The 22,262-nt window shown below is 38.3% G+C and overlaps 1 protein-coding gene and 1 long non-coding RNA gene across 4 annotated transcripts in view; one reads left to right on the top strand and one right to left on the bottom strand.

Annotated features, from left to right (window-relative positions):
- The first annotated feature begins 320 nt into the window (after positions 1 to 320).
- The window catches only part of septin9a (septin 9a), a 93,464-nt gene continuing 71,522 nt past the window's right edge, over positions 321 to 22,262 (top strand). The window contains exons 1-2 of one of the 2 annotated variants that reach the window (XM_017454749.3): positions 321 to 658; positions 11,390 to 11,464. In XM_017454749.3, the coding sequence (XP_017310238.1) occupies positions 640 to 658; positions 11,390 to 11,464 (94 nt within the window). In that variant the 5' untranslated portion in view covers positions 321 to 639. Of the gene's footprint in view, positions 659 to 11,389; positions 11,465 to 15,032; positions 15,222 to 22,262 lie in introns of those variants that run through there. The other variant, NM_001329323.1, reaches the window with a different exon arrangement.
- Positions 5,800 to 8,375, bottom strand: LOC108257222 (uncharacterized). 2 transcript variants are annotated; one of them, XR_001810427.3, is made up of 3 exons: positions 7,963 to 8,375; positions 6,152 to 6,241; positions 5,800 to 6,031 (listed from the first exon to the last, which is right to left on the bottom strand). It is a non-coding gene; the product is annotated as an uncharacterized LOC108257222 (long non-coding RNA). The 2 variants fall into 2 exon arrangements; XR_008398328.1 differs by lacking the exon at positions 6,152 to 6,241.

Raw genomic sequence — 22,262 nt, 5'->3', positions numbered from 1 at the left:
GTAGATCAATGGTCAAAAAAGTCAATTAATTCCATTCTACATAAAATCTGTAATACAATAAAGTGTATATGAGACATATACTGGGACAATTTTTTTTTTTAATGTAACCTTTCTATTAGGCTACTCCAATAAATGATATACTTCTAAAATTGTTTACTTTGTATTTACGTGTGAAGGGAAATATTTATATAATATTCTGAAGAAACATGGTTTACAGCGATGATGCCACCATAGCCAGTTTGTGTTACAGTAACAGTGGTCACGCCTCAGAGTTTGGCTTAAGAAAAAAGAAAAAAAAAGAAGAAAAAAAAAAAAACTCAGGTGTTTACTACTGTTTCACCTAGGCGGAGTCAGCCTTCAGGAGTACGTGTATTGACAGTAGGCGACAGGATTCTGTTCATTATGTGGTGGTTTTAACAAGTGGTAGCCTACATTATAACAATCAACGAGAAATCGACTTGTCAGCTCAATATTATCGACCACCTCCGCAGTCCAAGTGGACTACAGTATTTTGGGAGGGGGCGGGGCCACCCGCATTAACCTGCGTGAGAACAAAATTAACCAACACTTTACTGGAGTTTACTTTCACACTCGGAAGGAGTTTAATAATATTGATCTCTGCTATTGCCGCGTGGGAAAATGAAGAAATCGTCTTCAGGTGAGTACGTATTAATTACGCTCTACAGCCCTCTCTATAGACATTCTGCACTGTATACATCAGCTGAGCTTCAGTAGTTATATTATATCTTGTATATATGTTATATCTTGTATTAGTGTAATTCATGGGAGAACCTGGCAGACAGTGGTTGATAAACAGATTAAAAATGCCTGTAATCCTGGTTATTTTATTTACTTTTGTCAGCAGGGTGCCTAGTGTACTTTTGCCTACAGGGTGTGTCAGGAAAACCCACAAACCCATAGTTGGCATGTTCCAGTGCTACAATTCCTTGTTGAGAAAAATCTGTGCAGCAAATTTCGAGATAGTGCTGTATTTAGATCAACAAACTGATATATTCTAATGCATGTGAGGGTTTGCTGAAAGACCTGTCCAAACTGATAGAATACACACTGCTGATAGTAAGACACCTACTCATTATTCTGTTCATGCTGTGACTTTAACATATACTGTATCAAAGTCAAACACCCTTCTCACTGCTTAACTGTTGATGTTTACCATTCATACTAGGATGATTACATGATGGAAGGATGTATGTGTTGTCCTCTGTAATCTGCACAGCCCTATAACGCTTTAGTATAGTTTGCGTACACACTTATTTGACTGGAATGTAGAACTTCTTAAGGTTAGCCAAAGTCATTGATTCAGCACTCCCAACTAGTCTTGCACACATGTTGGATCATGTAGTCTCTCTCTCTCTCTCTCTCTCTCTCTCTCTCTCTCTCTCTCTCTCTCTCTCTCTCTCTGTACCTATTGTCTAGGCCAGAATATACTTTGCCCTGTGCGCATAGGCTGTAGAGTAGTACAGCTTGCATGTGGAGGAGAGACAACAACGAGAGAGAGAGAGATTGAGAGAGAGAGAGAGAGAGAGAGAGAGATCCAATCCAAGAAATCTTAGGAAAAACTATTCTCAGCACAACTTCTTTTCAACACGCAAACCCATTTATTTAAATGTATTTATGACTCAGCACTTCTGGTAAATGAGTAACATACTATACATTTTATTCAACAGCATAATAGTGGTTGTCTGTATAAATTTGCATTGTTTTGGTCTTGTGTGAACATTATACTCCAGACATTGCACAGTTTCCTTAGATGTGTAACAGTATTCATATATTGCATTTAATTTTACAGGTAGTGAATGACTGAAACTAAAATCTGTAGAGAATAGTTGGATTCTTCCAAAATTGAGTGTGATATATCTGAACTTATTTGCCGCAAGGCTTTGAATCAGGGTTGAAGTCATGAAGTCAGGGATTCCACTTACTTAACAGGGAGGGAATCATTGTAGAAGGATGAATGAATGTCTTTGTTAATCCCTTTGCTGGAGGATTGCCTACCAGAGAGTAATCTTTGCTCTTTAGCAGTGATAGCTTCTTAATCTCACTCTCTCCTCCTCCTTTGCCTCACCTGATCTGTCGCCACTGGGTTAACAGTTTATGTATTGCCAGGGCAAACATACTGTGATACATGGACTAGTTCAGTTCTAATGCCTGCACAGTAATTTTAAGGCTCATTAGTTTATTTCTGCAAAATAATATACACACATATTAACATTGCATTATTTTGCTGAATATTGATTAGCCATGTGACTGTATAGTTTGGCAAAGTTTTTAACCATGGGTTGGGAATTAATAGCAATTAGACCTCTAAGGTTTTAACTGTATGACAAAATGGTCAACTGCCGGAATTATGTGGTTTTGGTGAACAGTAAGCTTGCTCAGTATACAAGAGCTTGTTCAAACATTTTTCAGTATGCAAATACTTATTCAGAGTTTTTTTTAAAAATTATTATTATTTAAATGTTTCTGAGATTCAGTGGTAAACATATGTAAAAGAAGCCACTGTCTGAATAAAATATTATGTGGAGTGCCGTTTTCTGTGTTTTAGGAATATGGTGGTGTGATGCCTTGAATTTGGTTATTTTCCTATAACAGCTGATCCAGAAGTTTATTCCTCTTATACAGTCATGTGAAAAAATAAGTATACCCCATAGAAATTGTTGGCTTTTTTTGACATATTTGGACAAGCAAACATTTGATCATCTTGGAACCAGTGCCTAATAATAAAGCTCATATACCTGAACAAAACCACAAGGAAAACTAGCTTTTTAAATAATTTATTCAATAGAAATCTCAATAGATGTGATATCCTTCTGTGGAAAAAGTAAGTACACCCTTGGCCTCAGAAGCTTTTGACCACTCTTCCATGCAATATTCTTTCAGTTGCAAGATGTTTGAGGGTTTTCTCGCATGTACTGCCCGTTTAAAATCCCCCACAACATTTCAATGGGATTCAAATCTGGACTTTGAATAGACCATTCAATAACCCTCCATTTCTTCTTTTTGAACCAGTCCTTGGTGGATTTGCTAGTTTGCTTAGTATCATTATCCCGTTGAAAGGTCCGCTTTCGGTTCATCTTCAACTTTCAGACAGATGGCCTCACATTATCTTCAAGCACTCTTTGATATGTCTTTGGTATGAAAAGCTGTGTTTGGTCAGTGCCAAACATGTCTGCTGTTACTGTGGCCAAACAACTTTGATTCATCTGTCCAGACCACATTATTCCAAAAAGCCTGGTTTTTGCCTATATGCTTATTGGCAAACTCTAGTCTTGCAAAGCCTTTTTCCTGGCACCTGTCCCATGCAGGTCAAATTTGTGCAATCTCTTTCTGATTGTAGAAGCATGCACTTTGACACCAACAGTTGCAAGACTTACTAGCAGATCCTGTGATGAAATTTTGGGTTCTGGAGACTTCTTTTTGCATCAGACGGTCTGATCTTGGGCTGAATTTGCTGGAACGGCCAGTCCTGAAGAAATTGGCAGTCGTTTGAAATCTGTCGTTTGAAAACTTGTAGATGATTTTCCTTACAGTGGAATGATGTATTTCAAATAATTTGGAATTCTTTTTAAATCACTTGCCAGATTTAAAGGCATCCACAACTTTTTTTTATTGAAGGCCTTACAGAACTCTTCAGATCTTGGCATGATGACACCACACACCTCAATAACAAAGGGAACACCAGACACTAGATATGAGAGGGGTATAAATAAAACAGGTTCCACCTGCACTCCCTAAGCAGGTTCTAATCATTGGCACCCAATCTTGAACACTGACTGATCTTTTTTGTTGTTAATTTAAATTGTGAAAATGACTACGTAATGTCAATTTTATGTCATTTGATAGTATCAACTTTAATAATAGGTACTGTTACAAAGAGGATCAAATGTTTGCTTGTCCAAATATGTCAAAAAAGCCAACAAATTTCCATGGGGTGTACTTAGTTTTTCATATGACTGTACATCAGTAATTTGCCAAATTTGCCAATTAATTTAAAGACAACACATCATACTTTTTAGCCATTTATAATTACATTTAATGTTGGGAGAAACAGGTTAGTTCATACGGGTACTGAAATACGGCATAAAAGGTTCCATTTTGACTCAGCAGCATGTCCAATGAACTTGTCCAGCAGCATGTCCAGTGAACTTTTCAGATACTTCTGGATGTAACAAACCTAATAAGTGAAGTAAATCTGATAAAATATTATTAGATGGCTATTGTTTTGTTTTTGAAACACAGTTAGCTTGCTTACTCAAGAAGAAGTTTGGAACCAGCAGGACTCTTCCTAGAGCTGGCCTACACAAGTCTGGAATGGGCTACAAGACCATTGCCAAGCAGCTTGGTGAGAAGGTGACAACCGTTGGTGCGATTATTCGCAAATGGAAGAAACACAAAAGAACTGTCAATCTCCCTCGGCCTGGGGCTCCATGCAAGATCTCACCTCGTAGAGTTGCAATGATCATGAGAACAGTGAGGAATCAGCCCAGAACTACACGGGGGGATCTTGTCAATGATCTCAAGGCAGCTGGGACCATAGTCACCAAGAAAACAATTGGTAACACAATACGCCATGAAGGACTGAAATCCTTCAGCACCCGCAAGGTCCCCCTGCTCAAGAAAGCACATATACATGGCCGTCTGAAGTTTGCCAATGAACATCTGAATGATTCAGAGGACAACTGGGTGAAACTGTTGTGGTCAGATGAGACCAAAATGGAGCTCTTTGGCATCAACTCAACCTGCCATGTTTGGAGGAGGAGGAATGCTGCCTATGACCCCAAGAACACCATCCCCACCATCAAACATGGAGGTGGAAACATTACACTTTGGGGGTGTTTTTCTGCTAAGGGGACAGGACAACTTCACCGCATCAAAGGGACGATGGACGGGGCCATGTACCGTCAAATCTTGGGTGAGAACCTCCTTCCCTCAGCCAGGGCATTGAAAATGGGTCGTGGATGGGTATTCCAGCATGACAATGACCCAAAACACACGGCCAAGGCAACAAAGGAGTGGCTCAAGAAGAAGCACATTAAGTTCCTGGAGTGGCCTAGCCAGTCTCCAGACCTTATTCCCATAGAAAATCTGTGGGGGGAGCTGAAGGTTCGAGTTGCCAAACGTCAGCCTCGAAACCTTAATGACTTGGAGAAGATCTGCAAAGAGGAGTGGGACAAAATCCCTCCTGAGATGTGTGCAATCCTGGTGGCCAACTACAAGAAACGTCTGACCTCTGTGATTGCCAACCAGGGTTTTTCCACCAAGTACTAAGTCATGTTTTGCAGAGGGGTCAAATACATATTTCCCTCATTAAAATGCAAATCAATTTATAACATTTTTGACATGCGTTTTTCTGGATTTTTTTGTTGTTATTCTGTCTTTCACTATTCAAATAAATCTACCATTAAAATTATACACTGATCATTTCTTTGTCAGTGGGCAAATGTACAAAATCAGCAGGGGATCAAATACTTTTTTCCCTCACTGTAAGCACACAGCCAAGATAACAAAGGAGTGGCTAAAGGACAACTCTGTGAATGTCTTTGAGTGGCCCAGACTTGAACCCGATTGAACATCTCTGGAGAGATCCGAAAATGGCTGTGCACCGACGCTCCCCATCCAACCTGATGGAGCTTGAGAGGTCCTGCAAAGAAGAATGATAGAAACTGCCCAAAAATAGGTGTGCCAAGCATGTAGCATCATACTCAAAAAGACTTGAGGCTGTAATTGGTGCCAAAGGTGCTTCAACAAAGTATTGAGCAAAGGCTCTGAATACATATGTACATGTGCTTTTTAGTTTTTTATTTTTAATAAATTTTCAAAGATTTCAAACAAACTTCTTTCATGTTGTCATTATAGGTTATTGTTTGTAGAATTTTAAGGAAAATAATGCATTTAATCCATTTTGGAATAAGGCTGTAACATAACAAAATGTGGAAAAAGTACTTTCCAGATGCACTGTATGGTGACTTGTAGGATGGTATTGACTTCATTGTTGATCAGCTGATAGGTCCTGGAAAAGATTATGGATATCGGTGAATATGTACAAAGTGTTTGCACCAAGGTATTTGTATAAGAAAAGAAGATGTAAGGATAATTCTCTGTGTTTGACCCTGTTATCTCCCAGGCTCACCAGAGCAGACGCTTGAGCAGAGACCCCAAGTCACCATATTGTCGCCGGTAAAGCCCCCTGGCTCTTAATATGTGATGTAGGTGCCTCTATCTTAAAAAGATTCCACATAATGCATGGCTTTTGAGAATGTCTCTATAACACATTCCCAACTAAAAATAAAACTCAATCCAGTTGTCTCTGTCCATAACAGAAGCCATAGATGACTTTTATCACTACACAGTAAAAGGATGATGGATTTATGAAATTACAGCAACAAATTGGTAAAACATGGCCACAATTTACCTAAAACAAGGGAACGAATGAGTAAAACGTGCACACAGGTATTCATAAGCTGTGGGAATTAATTCTTAATTTGTAGCCACTATATATTGTTTTCTTTACCCGCATGTCATGTGTAGGGGTGCCATAGTTTTCCAGTATTTCTGAATTTCCAAATCCGAACATGAATACAGATACAAATATTTGCTGCTCTAAACAAGTAAATACAGATAGTGGCACTGTGTTACACCCCTAATATAAAATAAGGTTAAATGCAGACTGAAAGCATTTAATGAGAACTGAATGTGAGCAAAAATGTTTGGAATATGTTTAATAGCAGAATTTAATACACCTATGTAGAACATTTTATTTTTCAGTAAGATATTATTAGTGTTTTTTTCCTGAACATTTCTGTTTAGCACTCTAAAGGGAAGTCCATTTCCCATACAGTGGCCTACAGACGTCTGCTAACAGACCACATTTTACAGAAGCCACTAAGATCAGATGTTGGTAATATTGTTTCTACTAAGCACATTACTGTCATTGTCTCTCTACGCTTTTGCTTACTGTAGACAGCTCTGTTTTTTGTGCTTAGATGCTCTGTTTTCTCCCTTGCATTGGGGGTGGAATTTAGAAGAACAGATGGCTCTCCCTCGGTCTCTCTTCTCCCCTTTAGTTCTCTTGCTCAGTCCCTTTTTATTTATTTCACTCTTTCCCCACCCATCTCTATTTCTTTGAAACCAGATTGTGTGCTTTCTAATTAGTATGTGTAGACGCAGGAATGTGGCGGTCTCCTGCTATGGCCCCTCACTTCTCATTCCTGCCATGAGTGCAATAGGACTCGTGTTAAAGAGAACCTATTATGGTTTTTAAATGTGCCTAATTTTATTTTAAAGGTCTCATACAATAGGTTTACATGCTTCAAAGGTCATAACACACTTTAATTTTATAATAATTTACATTGCAGCATTACCTTTTCCCCAGTGTCACAAACGACTCGTTCAATGATCCATTCACTCTACACTCCTCTTTTAGAGAGCCTACTCTGCTCTGATTGGTCAGATGTTCCAGTCTGTTGTGGTTGGTCTACCACTTACAGTGTGTGTCGGAAAGGAAATGCCCACTACCATATCCGAGTTTACCGTATCTGTAATAATGTTGGTTTTACGATATCAATTTGAGCAGAGTCCAATAATGATTCAGCGGTTTCTCGGTGGTAAGTTTATATGTAGTTTGGCAATAACGTGAGTTAGCCAGTTAGCAGAGGCTAACAGCTAACAGGCTAACAGCTGTGGACTGGGTTTACACGTATACAACAATATCAATTTGAGCCCGAGTCCAATTGTGATACATTGCAAGATCAACCCGAACTAACATCGCAATCACGAAGAGAACAGGACATTTCTCTGTGGTAAGTTTATATGTACTTTGGTAATAAAATGATTTAGCCAGTTAACAGAGGCTGAGCACTGGCTGTATACGTATACAACACAAAACCATGCATTTGGAACACTCAGTAGAAAATATATACATCAATAATAAATCATACTTACAGAGGTGCAAGATGGTCCAAATAAAGTGGGTACAGCCCCATCTTTAATGAATAATAGTTTCGCAAATCCCGCATTGACTTCAGCTAGATTTGAGAAGCAGATGTCAGTGAAATGACGGGACACAAATGATGGTCGAAGAGTTGAACTGCTATGGTATTGTTTTAAAATGAATTGTAACGATTGACACTTTACATCCTCATCCTTTGGGAGTCCATGCAAAGTGGTTTTTCTTTTGTAACTCAGAAAACAACGTCTTCGAGACCCTTTCTTTCAGGACGCAACTATAACTGTAGTGTTTGAGGGTGGGTCAAAGTACATGTTATTCGTGAGCAGCCAATGAATACCAGTGGTGGGTTTTTTTTGTTACCAAGCTATGTAGGTTAGTACAGGAAGTAAGTCTGGAATTAGTAACAACTCTTTTCATGTGTTCAGAATCGATTCTTTCTTTAGGGAGTCAATAACTCCATTTGTCATGCACTTTGAAAGTTTGCAGACTTTTTACATTCACAAACAGCTCTATAACACACTATATGAAAGGTAATAACTGAAAAAGCATAATAGCATAAGCATAAGAGCATAAGAGCTTAATAGCTCTTTAAATACTATCTCAATTCAGCTACCATGCTCCTCAAACCATCTGTCACAATGAACCCCACCACTGCCTCCTGCATCAGGTACTTCAAATTGCCTTGATATGCTCCTTAGACTTATAGATCCTTAGATCTATAAACATTGTATATTCTAAGTATAGCTAAGTATATCACTTTGGATAAAATCATCTGCTAAATTAATCAATCTAAATATATGTAAATGTATGTATAGTACAGATTCATAATTTTATCCAAGGCAGCTTTAATCTAGCCTCTATCTTGAGTTTTTCATAGACTGTGCTTGTCGTGGCTTTACACTTCTGAAATGTAGGTATCTGTAGGTCTTTAGGAAGTGTGAACACTTGCCAAAAGTATTTCTATGTCATTATCTGCATCTGCCTGCTATCATTGTTGTTTCCTGTTGAAGAGTGAATCATAAGTGGTCTAAAGCAGTGATTTTATATGTACTGTATACAATGCATAAACCTGTACATAATGATGGAGCATACCACCCTTGAGTCACGGAAGAAAATTCCTGTCAGTACAAGATTTCGTTCTACCCACTGAAACATATCTCTTCTTGTCAAGTTCAGTTTAGTTTGTATCCAATAAGTAAGTGGCTCATAAACACACGCTTGGTTACCCTTGGATTGTACATAAGATTTCTATGTATGCCCTGATAGGTCAGTGTTTGGTAAAAGAAAAATGAAAACATGTAGTGCATTGGAACCACAGAGGTAGGACTGGGTGCCATTGTGCTGCAGGAAATTTAAGGGATGCTTGATGTTTTGCTTGTACTCATTTATCATTCCTGGAGGTGTTGTGAAACAGAGTAATGCTTGCTAGTAAAATAAAGTGGCCTGAGGCAACAACACAAAGTACATCTCTGTGGGTGTGTTGAACAAATGGTGGACCACCTCTTACTCAAATATTGCCTCTATCAAGCGCCTGAAAGGGGAGTCCCTGTTGTTTGCACTGTTCCCAGTATCTATGACTCAACTATCACCCCATTCAATTAGTGTGACTAGTCTTTGAACAGACCATAAACTAATTATTATAACTTCCAAACAGGCTTACGTGATATACTGGAACTCCATATTAGAGTATTCATTACTGTCGTAAAGTGCAGGATTAACATAAGAAATATTTGTGCTACTAACTTGAGGCAAATTTCCCAAAGGAATATCTGACTCTAATGAGACCATAGCTTACTATGCCCCTTAGGACCTCTGATACAGTCCCCTCCAAAACTATTGGAACACATCTAGATGTAAATACCACAAAATAAAAGCTGAAAACCTAAACCCTTGTCTCATATCCACCTTTTTATCTCAAACCCAAATGTCTTCAGTCTACAGCAAAAACAAATTAATTGTCTGCCATTCCAATACTTTCAGAGGGGACTGTATGTTTATTTAACATTGAAAGAGCCAAAACATGTACAGAATAAGGCTATATTAGACTGCATTAGAAATACTTTGCACAAATCTGGGAAAAATAGGCTGGCACTTACATTGCTACAAATTACATCTGTGCAACTATGCCAGACTGTCAAGAAACAGAAAATCGCATGCATCCCAGCAACTTTGTCAGTAAAACTGGAAGAGATGGCCATGCTAGTATTTTAGCAAAAATTGATATTTACTCTTAATTTTGACTATTTTTAGTACCTCAAACCTTATTAACATTGTTCATTTTTATTTTCAATCCCTCTTGTTTGTCCTATGTATTATTGTAATTTACTGTGTGTACAACTAGATAGATGTAAATAACCTTTATGTCATGACATCATATGACTATATGTAATTGTACAAAAATGCTGCAAAATTATTATTATTATTATTATTATTATTATTATTATTATTATGACAATGATTATTATTATTATGGTTATTATTATTATTAGTAGTAATACTACTACTACTAATCATAACAATAATAATAATGATAATAATAATAGAAGTTGCATTCTAGAACAATAAAGCTGAATTCTTGCCTTAAAATTTAACCAAGATGAGTTCATCTTAAACTTGCATCTTGTGCCCTCATGTGGTATGAACAGTGATGACACACTCACTTTTGATTTAAAAGATATCAAAAGCACAAATAATTCAATAATACCACATACCCCAATACTTTGCATGGAAGGCATGGTGGTATGCAAGTTTTCATACAATGTAAGCCTACTGGCAAAAATATTGAATTTCACATAAAATAAATACAGTTTTGCTAGCATGTCAAATCTAGGCAAAATCTCTCAGTAAGGTTCCATGTGCGTCACCCAGGCTGTGTTGCGGCCCGTATTTGGGCCTGGGCCAATGACAGTTCTAGCTTGTGCAGTCACATCCCCTCTTACATGCTGTTGCTTGCACAATCTCTTATCTCTTTATGTACAATATAAACAAGAGTCGTTAAAATGACCTCTGTTGCAGTGTTATCCAGGTAGTGTGTCAATTACACAGGACGCAATCACAAACAATTAGGAATATAATGCTTCTATGGCAGCATTTTATGCTGGATTATATGTACTCTGTTCATGAATTTTACATTATATTTATTGTTTGTCACATCATTTGGATATATGCTGGGAACACGAAAGGTGTTCAAACTGCTGATTTTGTCTTGCATAAGCTAATTCATGAGGTGACATCATGATGAACAAGTCCAGTAAAAACTGGGAAGGAACAAAAGAGTTAGCGTTAAAAAAAGAACAATTTTATAGTTTTTACAAAGTGAAATTTGCTGTATGCTATCATTGCTAACATCAGATCACTTTCAGTTTTCTTCAGTTCAGAAATGGGATATAAAATTCATTAATAAGTTTTATTTATTGACAGGCCCACCAGCCAGGTCCAGCAGTGGCAGGCTGAGGAGGCTAGAGAGAGGAGATTCTACTGGAGCAACAGCGACTGGTAAGTTTGTGCTGAAACATTAAATCACAATCACCAGTTGATAAACTCTTTAATCATATGAGTAGGTTAGGCAGACCATGTAAATAAGCCTTCTTCTTAGATAAAGTCAGATGAGCCACACATATTTTTTTACCATTGTTTGATGTATTGTGAGTAGCGCTCAGTCAGCAGTTAATATTTTTATAAATAGAGAGATATCATTTAATATCTCTATCAATATTTTGTATTATCATGTTCTTTTGCAAAGACACAACTGTTGACATGATTTCTTTTTTGTAATATATCACTTGCTAATCCACTGCATGGATATCACTCACTAATCCACTACATACTCTACGTTCAATTCATATCAATTAGATATCCTTATGAATTCTTAGGTAGTACTGAACACAAGTCCTGACTGTAATTATTTTACCAGCAAAGAAAACTCAAGCTATAATGTAAGCTTGTTTTAAATGAACAAGTAAAATCATTTGTCACGATAATTCCACCAACGATAATTGTTTTATTAAAGTTAAATTACTTTACAGATTGTTGTGATTCACTGTTCTTTGTATTCATTCATTCATTAAGCCTAGTGGTGCTTTATGTACGTATGTCAGATGAGGTCATTCTGTCTGTGTCTCCTAGCAACCAGAAAGACATTTCCTTTCCATGGAAGTACTTTGGATCTTTTATTCTCTGTGTGTGTATGTGTGAGTGTGTGTGTGTGTGTGTGTGTGTGTGTGTGTGTGTGTGTGTGTGTGTGTGCGAGACAACAATTTCATTCAGAAGAACAATTTCATTCAGAAGGTAATTCAGAGTGCTTTAGAATTAATGTGGAATAAGATCAGTACTAAAAATAATAATTTTAGATAAAGAGAAATGAAATAGGAATAATGTAATGTATGGCATAGTGGCACAGTGGGTAGCATTGTCACCTCATAGTTCCAGGTTCGACAATTCAATCATGATATACTTTATTGATCCCTGATTTGGGTGCTACAGCAACCAAATGAATTTGACGCATATTAACAAATCACACAGTGCAAAGGCATCAGTGCAAAAGACCATGACAGAAGTGCAGAACAAAACTTCACACAGACATTCACAACAACTAAGTTATGAGATTGGTTGGGGGATATGGGATACTATGTATATGAATAAAATCTGTCACATTATTCGTTCATTCCTGGAGGCATTGTGGAGAGCCAAATGTGTTCCTGGAAAACACCACGAAGAGAATGCGCTGAACTGGACATTCACTGTGTAACCACCTCAATAAGCTGTTCACGAAAGCCAGCCCCATCACATGACTCACCTGTAATCACTGGAAACAGAACATAGGACACCATAGACTGATAGGTATTTTAATGTGTGAAGTAGACTACTAGTGTTGTTCTGAGACTAGGAAGAAGAGTCTGCTTTGGCCTTTCCTGTACAGTGCATTGGTGTTATCTGTCCAGTCCAATGTGCAGTTCAGGTAGATCCCCAGGTACCTGCAAGACTACACCTAGATCTCTACATCTTTGTTTCTCATGCAAATATGGAATGGGAATGGAAATAGTATCAATTCACTTATGAATGAATAAAATGTAATAAATAGGTTGTTACTTAAATTATTGCTTAAAACATTTAGTTTTAATAAGAATTAAGCTTTCCCCAAACAAGTAGATTTCATTTACAATTTAGGAAAAACTGTGAGGATTTTGGTGTCTTGGGAACGTACATCACCAGGTAGCATGGCCAAGTCTGTAGGAGACAATGCAGCACCCTCTGCAACATTTTTCTGTTTCTAAAAGACCAAGTGGCAGTCATGATTGCACCAAAGGTCAGATGGACAGGGTCACTAGTGGTTGGAGGAACAGCAGCTTTAGAGTCTTAAGAGGCTGTAGCACCAGAAGTAGGGGTAGTCAAGAATCAGCATCAGTAAGAACTGGTACACTGGAGAACTGGAGGTTGGCCAGACTGGAGTCCCAGAGGACAACATGCCTGGAAAGACCAGGAATGCAGTGATTCTGACTTCAGGGATGTTTGTACGAAGTGGGCTGAGAGTCTGTGTTATAGACATGCCTAAAGAGTATTTAAAGTATTTAAAATAAATCCAAACAAATCATCTTCAAAGAAAGAAAGAAAGAAAGAAAGAAACCCCCCTTTAAAGTTGCTTTCAGTCTCAAGAAACTATGGCCTTTGACCAAATATGAGGTTGTATACATGAGATTGTAAAATTCCTTTGTCATCCATTACCAGGTGAAACAGCAAAGAGGCTATAAAAATATACATACACAAGCAGTTTATAATACAACTAAGTACAGTCTAGACCATAATGCACTTCCTTTAAAATTGTGCAGACTGGTCAGCATTTTAAAAATGTAGTACAGATGGAATTGGATGACTGTTTTGTCATTTCAAATAGTTGCATGATGGAGATTATGAGGTTTTGAGATGATTCACTTCTCTGAAACAGTAAAGAGGCTATAAAAATATACATACACAAGCAGTTTATAATACAACTAAGTACAGTCTAGACCATAATGCACTTCCTTTAAAATTGTGCAGACTGGTCAGCATTTTAAAAATGTAGTACAGATGGAATTGGATGACTGTTTTGTCATTTCAAATAGTTGCATGATGGACATTATGAGGTTTTGAGATGGTTCTCTTCTAAAAGTAAAGGATTGGGTTGCAGTTTTATTTCAGTCTTCATAATAATCATAAAATATATGGCTTGGCTGAGCTCGGTGTATAATTGCATGACAGTATATAAAATGGTCAGATCAGTGGCAGGATCTCTCAGGGCTATGTTGAGGAGAGAAGTTGTATTGCGACATGGAGGGTGTGGTTTGACCACACATGCTCACACAAGTGTGTCTTTACATTTGGGTGTGTTTGGGCTTCTATCCCATTTGTGTGCTTTTCAAATAACCTTTGACCCCCAGTTGTGGTGAACAAGTCAAAGTTTCTTAGTGTCTGAACAAAGAAACAGTCTTCACACTCCAATCAGCTCCACAACTCTTTCTTTAATCTAGTTGAGCAATGCACTAAAATGTCACATGGATTAAACCCAGTTTTGATCATATTTCCACATAGCCCAGGGTAGTATTCAGAAATATGTTTGCTTGGTGTTGGTGTAAGGCTGTTAATTTGTATTTTATGTCCTGTTAACATTCTTTTTATGATCATCCACGTATACACACAGAGTACGGAGCATTATGAGGAGTGTGGTGTGGCTAAAATCAAATGGCACTCCAGGATTCCTCATGCCACTGAGAAGAGAGAGATATTTTCAGAAGAGAAGCTCAAATCACATGACCTAGAATTTCCATCTCAGATACAATGCTGCCTCAGTGTCACAGTAAAGAGAAAGAGGGAGCGGGAGGGAGAGAAGGAATATAACTAAGCGAACTAAAAGAAGAAAAAAAAGCAATGAAAGCTCCATATGATGAGCACATGGGTATGCTGTAATCCTGGATACACTCATTGTCACAGCACAAGGAATAAATTAAACTGAGGGAGAGGAGAGAGACAGTGAGAGGGAGAAAGAGACATTGAGAGAGAGAGAAAGAGAGAGAGAGAGAGAGAGAGAGAGAGAGAGAGAGAGAGAGAGCATGTGAGGGAGGGAGACCTTGAGTGAGTGAGGCTGACCATGAGTGAGTGAGGCAGCAGTGCTATTGTGGGAAAGAGAAGGGAAGCCCAGGAAAGACTGGAGGAGAATAGCAGAGGATATATGTGGCCGTGCAGGGTGTGTGTTTGGATATGGAGGGAGACAAAATCGCAGGTAAGACATGAGCAACTGTCAACACTTCTTCCTGCTGAGCAATAGGGCCTTACTGCACCTAATACAGCTAACTGTTGGAGACACTTTCTTTGGTGTTTTTAGTTATGTTATAGAGAGTGCTGCTGGATCCTAGCCGTGCTGTTTTTTATGTACCATAAGCCATAATGTTAATTGGAAAGATCTACAAATGCTGAAGCCAAATCTTTGGTACAAGGTTAAGAAAAGCCACTTGCGTTATACTACTTTTGTCCCTGGTGGCTTTGCTCTTGTGGGTTTGTGCTATGTTCACTGGAACTGCTGTTTTTCCATAGAATTTTTTCCACAGGAAGGCAGCCATGCTGTAATAGCAACCCATAAAGTGTGTGTGTGTGTGTGTGTATGTGTGTGTGTGTGTGTGTGTGTGTGTGTACATGTGCTTAAATGCTTTCAGACTGTATGTGTCAGTGCAACAACGGCGTCAATTATTGCAAACTCTGTGAGTGAGGAGTTAAGAGTGTTTCAAAGAGTGATGTCCAACTACAGCACAGTAACTCTGTTAAAACAATAGAGCAAAGTACAATGGCTTTTCCCTGCCTGATCTTAGTGCCCATGTAACCAATGCCTGGTTATACACTAAACTGACTCTCTCTCTCTCTCTCTCTCTCTCTCTCTCTCTCTCTCTCTCTCTCTCTGTCTCTCTCTCTCTCTCTCGTGCTCTCTCTCTCTCTTCAAAGCAAAATGCCCCGGGTGGGCTCCAGATTTAGCTCCAGAAAGGAAAAAAGGAGAGACAGGCTATGGGAATTACTGTTGTCTGTAAAGCATTCGAGGTATTAAAGACAGTTGGTTGTGTAAAGGTGACAAACAGCGAATACAATATCAGTTGATCAAAGTAGTGCAGTGGGCATAGTAGCATAGTAGACGACAGTGTCTGTACTTGGTACTAATGGCAATCCCAGCTATATATGGATCCACTTTGCAATCTGACCAAAAATGCTGGATAACAATTTGTATTCCACACTTATGCACTATGTTTGTTTTCTGCTTAATGATAAACTCAACTACACCTTGTACGTTTATAGCCCTACTTTCTGAGATTGTTGTGAAAATGCAAAAATAATGCATTCGTAGCACTGGCGTGTGCGGCTATGATAGATATATTTTAGTATTTTCGTGACAATGGTCTCTAGAGGGTTAGAATGACTAAATTATCAGTTATTATTAGTGAATGTCCAATCAAATCAGATCTTTTGTGCCAGCAATTCAACACTGTGCCATTTTTGTAATGACCTATGTTTTGATTTCATATAAAGATTTTAAGTCACCATTTTAGTAGTACAAATAAAAGGCTAGCTCACACAATTTAAATTAAATTCATTCAATCACATGTGAGCCTGTAGGACAGCTTTTATTATCAGCCAATGCTTGGTAAAACTCGGTAAATCTGGTATTTGTTTAGTTGTATTATACATTCTTTTGTTCAGTGAATAATGTAATGTAAACTGTCTGATTTACATTTACTGGCCACAACAGAGTAGTTTGTCCTGATTTGTTACGGAGAAGATAATTCAGTCAGTTGTATTTAGTTAGCAGTTGGGTGAAGTAGCCAGTTTATATTTATAAGTAGCCAGTATATATATAAGTGACATCAGTAATGGGCATGCATAAAACCAGGTTATACTGTAAGTAATGAGACAAGACTTTACTCAAAAGTCATGAAAATAAAGTTTGGGTATATATCTGCTCTAAGAGGGGGCATTAGTGCCGTTTCAGATTACAGTGGGTTTGAATCCCACTGCACTAACAGATTTTATATGACTCACTTCCTATTGCAGTGTTCCACCCACGTCAATGCTGGCGCTTTAATTAATTAATTATTTAAATAAATTTCACTGCTAAGCTCTCCCCTATCATACGACAGCTTCCGACCAGGGAGGGTGAGGGTTAGCATGTGTTTCCTCTGAGACACATGAAGCCAGCCACTGCATCTTTTTTAACTGTTGCTCATGCTGTGTCACACGGCAACTTAACACACTCAGAGGAAAGCGCTAACTGCCCTTTTCCACATACATGAGCTCATAGATGCCCACAAGAGTAAGCGTATTGCCACCCCTCTCACCCTCGGAGCAAGGCCAGTCTTGTACATTCAGCCACGGATGGCTGCGTCATAATCAGAATTCAAATTCACAATCTTTTAACAGCTGAGTACACACATTTCACTTGTCACTTGTGAACTAGACCATTCATTTCTGACCTGGAAAATTACAATTGGGAAAAAACAGGAAAAGATAACCATACACCCAACCAAATTGTGTACATACTAAAAAATAAGGCCCTTAACCCATAATATTAAAACCACTTGCCTAATATTATGTAGGTTCCCCTTGTGCCGCTAAAACAGCTCTTACCCATCAACGCATGGACTCCATGAGACCTCTGTGGTATCTGGCACCAAGACAGATGCTTTAAGTCCTATAAGTTGTGAGGTGGGGCCTCCATGGATCATAAACTTATTTGTCCAGCACATCCTACTGATGCTCGATCGGCTTGAGATCTGGGGAATTTGGAGGCCAAGTCAACACATTGAACTCTTTGTCATGTTACTCAAGCCATTCCTGAGCAATTTTTTCAGTGGGGCAGGGCACATTATACTGCTGAAAGAGGCCAGTGAATACTGTTGCTATGAAGGAGTGTACTTGGTCTGCAACAATGTTTAGGCAAGTTGTACCTGTTAACAACCACATGAATGCCCGGACCCAAGCTTTCCCAGTTGAACATTGGCCAGAGCATCATACTGCCTCCGCTGACTTATTTTCTTCCTAGTGACTTGTTCTCTTCCCCAGGTAAGCGATGCACATGCCCCTGGCCGTCCACATGATGGAAAAGAAAACATGAGTCATAAAACCAGGCCACCTTCTTCCATTGCTCCATGGTCCAGTTCTGATAGTCACATGCCCACTATAGGCACTTTTGGTGGAGGGCAGGGGTGAGCATGAACACTCTGACCGGTCAGCAGCTACGTAGCCTTATCCACAGCAAGCTGCAGGAAATGTCTATCACAGCCAGCCAACTTTTTCAGCAATTTGTACTACAGTAACTTTTCTGTGGGATCAGACCAGACAGGCTAGCCTTCACTCCCCACACACATCAATGAGCCTTGGGTGCCCATGACCCTATCAACTGTTCATCGGTTGTCCTTCTTTGGACCACTTTTGGCAGGTACTAACCACTGCATACTGGGAACACCTCACAAGACCTGCAGTTTTGGAGATGCTATGACCAAGTTGTCTAGCCATCACAAATTTACCCTTGTCAAAGTCACTCAGATCCTTACACCTGCCCATTTTTCCTGCTACTAACACATCAACTTCGAGAACTCATTGTTCAGTTGCAGACTAATATTAACGTTTACATTTTTACATTTATTCATTTGGCAGATGCTTTTATCCAAAGTGACTTACAGAGAAGAGGTGTAAGAGCCAGTGTAAGTGTAGAATGTTTTTTTTTTTTTTTTTTTTTTTTACAGATATAAAAAGCGGTGTGGGAGGGGGGTTGTTAGGGGTTAGTTAATTGTTTATAGAAGAGGTGAGTTTTTAGCTGTGTTTTGAAGATAGTGACGGATTCTGCTGTCCGCATTGAGGCTGGAAGTTCATTCCATCACTGAGGGACAGCCAGTTTGAAGGATCTGGAAAGGGACCTCATGCCTTGCTGAGTAGGCACTACCAGGCGTCGGTCGTTAATTCATCGCAGGTTGTATGAGGGAACATAAACCTCAAGAAGAGCGTTGAGGTATGGAGGTGCTGTTCCAGACAAGGTCTTGTATGTGAACATCAAGGCAGTGGGGGGAGATGAACAGGGGTGTGACATGGGTTCAATCAGCCCAAAAGAACCCAAAGCATGTTGCAGCATTCTGAATCATCTGAAGGGGTTTGATGGAGCTGGCTGGGAAGCCCAAGAGCGGTGCGTTGCAATAGTCCAGTTTTGAGATAACAAGAGCCTGGACTAGTAGCTGTGTAGCCTGTTCAGTGAGACAGGGTCTAGTTTTCTTGATGTTGTACAGAATGAACCTACAGAGCCGTGCAGTTGTTGAAATGTGGTCTGTAAATGTTAAAAGTTGTCATCGAAAGTTTACACATATAATATATTAATATATCCCTAATATGTTGTAATGAGATAGTCAATGTTATTCATGTATATGTTATGCCACCTATCAGTACTTTTAGTGTTATGGCTGATCAGTGTGTGTGTGTGTGTGTGTGTGTGTGTGTGTGTGTGTGTGTGTGTGTGTACATATATATATATATATATATATATATATATATATATATATATATATATATATATATATATATATATATATATATATATTTTATTATTTATTATTTTTTTTTATTTATTTATTTTTTTCCTCACAGATTTTTTTATTTAAAGAATTTATCATAAATGTCTTTTCATCTGAAGACATGTGGCTTGCAGCAGGGTTGTGATCACCCACTAAGTCAGTGCCATGCTTTTTGGCTGCTTGCTGAATGTTGCTTGCTTTATAGCTGCACAAGGTGGCAATGTTGTAGTCCAAAATGTAGACCTCAAACAGAAAGTTTTCTTTAGTTGTTAAAAAAAACAACACTGTCTGTCCTATTTGCTATAACTGAAAAACCGGTGACATTGTTTTAATTAATTTCATTTAGAGAGAGTGCACATTTATTTCTTACTGAAGAAGCTGAAAAAATAAATGAAGTCTAGGCCCTCCTTTCTCACTCCCCTTTTCTAATTCTGGCTCACCCAGTCTCATATCTCTCTCTCTCTAGACCCAACATTCAGGAATTCAGGATTTTATTGGGGAAATGGAAGTCTCTACAAATATTACCCATTGCTGCACATTGTATTTCAGGTTGCCAGTGGCAAACAGTACCGTGCAAAAGTATTAGGCAAAGAAATGCTGTAGCCTTCAAATAGAATGAAATTACATTAAATTCTATGTTAATAAATACTGATGACCCCTAATTAAAAAAATAGCTTCAGTTCCCGTTTTGTGCAGTTTTATTATGAAATAAGGTGGTAAGTTTTACTGAGCATATTGTATTTAACTGACATTCAAATATTTTACTGTAACAGTTAATTTTGTTCTGGAAGACTAATGTTTGAAAAAAATTTTTTACTGACTTGATAATGTAGAAGTCATAAAATAAATATCTATTACTAAGTTTGTACTAAAAAAAGGGTGCTTTAGACTTTTGCACAGTATTGTATATGTATGATTGTGAGAACTAATACTAATACTAATAATGCATAATGCATTATGTCAGTCATAGGGCACAGTTTGTCTGAAATCCTGCTGCCATTGCACTTTTCATGTTTCACATAACCTAGCTACATTAAACAGTTGGCTCAATTACTAAAAGGATATAATTATTGGATCAGTATCAGGTATTGGCCTATTCCCAAGCTTTGATATTAGTATTATATTACAAGAGATTCGATATTCCACACCCCCACCTCCCACCCCCATGCTTTATAAAGTATATTCTACAACTTTTCCAACCCATATGCTACATATACTGTATATGCCTTCCCCAAACACCACCTGACTGGAATTTTAAAGGGATCACAATTTGACAGTACTGCATACACAGTATTGACAATACTGCAAAGACAACCTTCTTCCGAAAAACAAGGTCATAAAGTCGCTATTCAGCGAGTTCACTGTCAGTTCATTATAGGGCGCTAACTTGTACAGGCAAGTGAGAGAAAAGGAAAGGAACAGAGGAAGAAACTTACACCCACTTTGTGTGTCTGTGCTGTTTTAATATGGCATTGTTTTAAAGGTAAAACTAAACCCAGAGTGAAAAACATCTATAGAGCACCTAGGAAGTAATTCATGAGCTTGACTGGGGGGGGAATACAATATGTATGTGTCCCTAGCTGTATGTGAGTCTGTTCTCTCTTAAATACTTTCTTGGCTGGCAACCTTGTGTGCTTTTTCAGACACTTTCTATAATTCTGAGATGTTTTTTCTCTTTTTTGCACACACACACACACACACACACACACACACACACACACACACACACACACACGAGAGAGAGCGAGAGAGAGAGAGAGAGAGAGAGAGAGAGAGAGAGAGAGAGAGAGAGAGAGAGAGAGAGAGTCAAAATGTAGGGACTATGCTGACAAATGACCAGATTAAATATGTGGCCTATACTGACAGATATGGGAATGCTGCTAAAATTAGATCTCTCAAATTCATGATCTCTCAATGATAGGGCAAATGCTTTTCTGTTGTTACTATAGAAATGATAATGTATTAGAATTAGCACATTTATATAAAGCTGTGAAATAACAGCTAGAATTACATATAGAAAATCAGTTAACACATTTTGGACCATTCAGAATTGCGCACTCAAATGCACTGTTAGTGCAATGAGTACATTTCCCAAAATCAAGGCCTCATTCTGATGACAAAGCATAGTGTAAAGACTAAGTAAATGATGATTTTTTTATTTATTTTTTTTTAAAATATCGCAGCAGTAAAATGTTGTAAAACTTTACTCAATCTTCAGTTGTTAATGGTAAATGTTTTTAATGAAAAAGTGGTTGGTTTGTGCTGGAGTGTGTGAATTAGGTGGAGGCTTCCTACTGATAATTGACTAAGCCATATAGGGCACAAACAAACTACAGGAATACTCCTCCATCCTGCTGGTGATCTGAAACAGTTCCTATTGCTGAAAGTGAAACATTTTCTCATGTTTAGCAGTGACTTCAACCAGAAATGGTCATTTGCATTATGCATTACAGGTTTGTGAGATAGGTGGAGGTGAAGGCAGACACAGACCTCTTAGTTTAGGTGCTGGAGATTTATGGAGGTTTGTGAGCTCAACTTCTCAACCCCTCCACTGTACAAATTCTCCAAGTGTGTGTACATGTTGGTATGTATTTATATTTGTGTTCATATGTATAATAAGGATGACATACTGAATTCTAACTAAGAAAAAAAAGTGGAGTATTCGATAGAAGAACTCATTTCAGAGTATAAACTACACAGAGGTAGGGAGGAGCAAGGGAAAG

This window comes from Ictalurus punctatus, chromosome 2, assembly GCF_001660625.3.
Source record: "Ictalurus punctatus breed USDA103 chromosome 2, Coco_2.0, whole genome shotgun sequence".
NCBI lineage: Eukaryota > Metazoa > Chordata > Actinopteri > Siluriformes > Ictaluridae > Ictalurus > Ictalurus punctatus.
The sequence above is the reverse complement of the archived record's forward strand: the minus strand, read 5'-3'. Positions and strand labels throughout refer to the sequence as shown.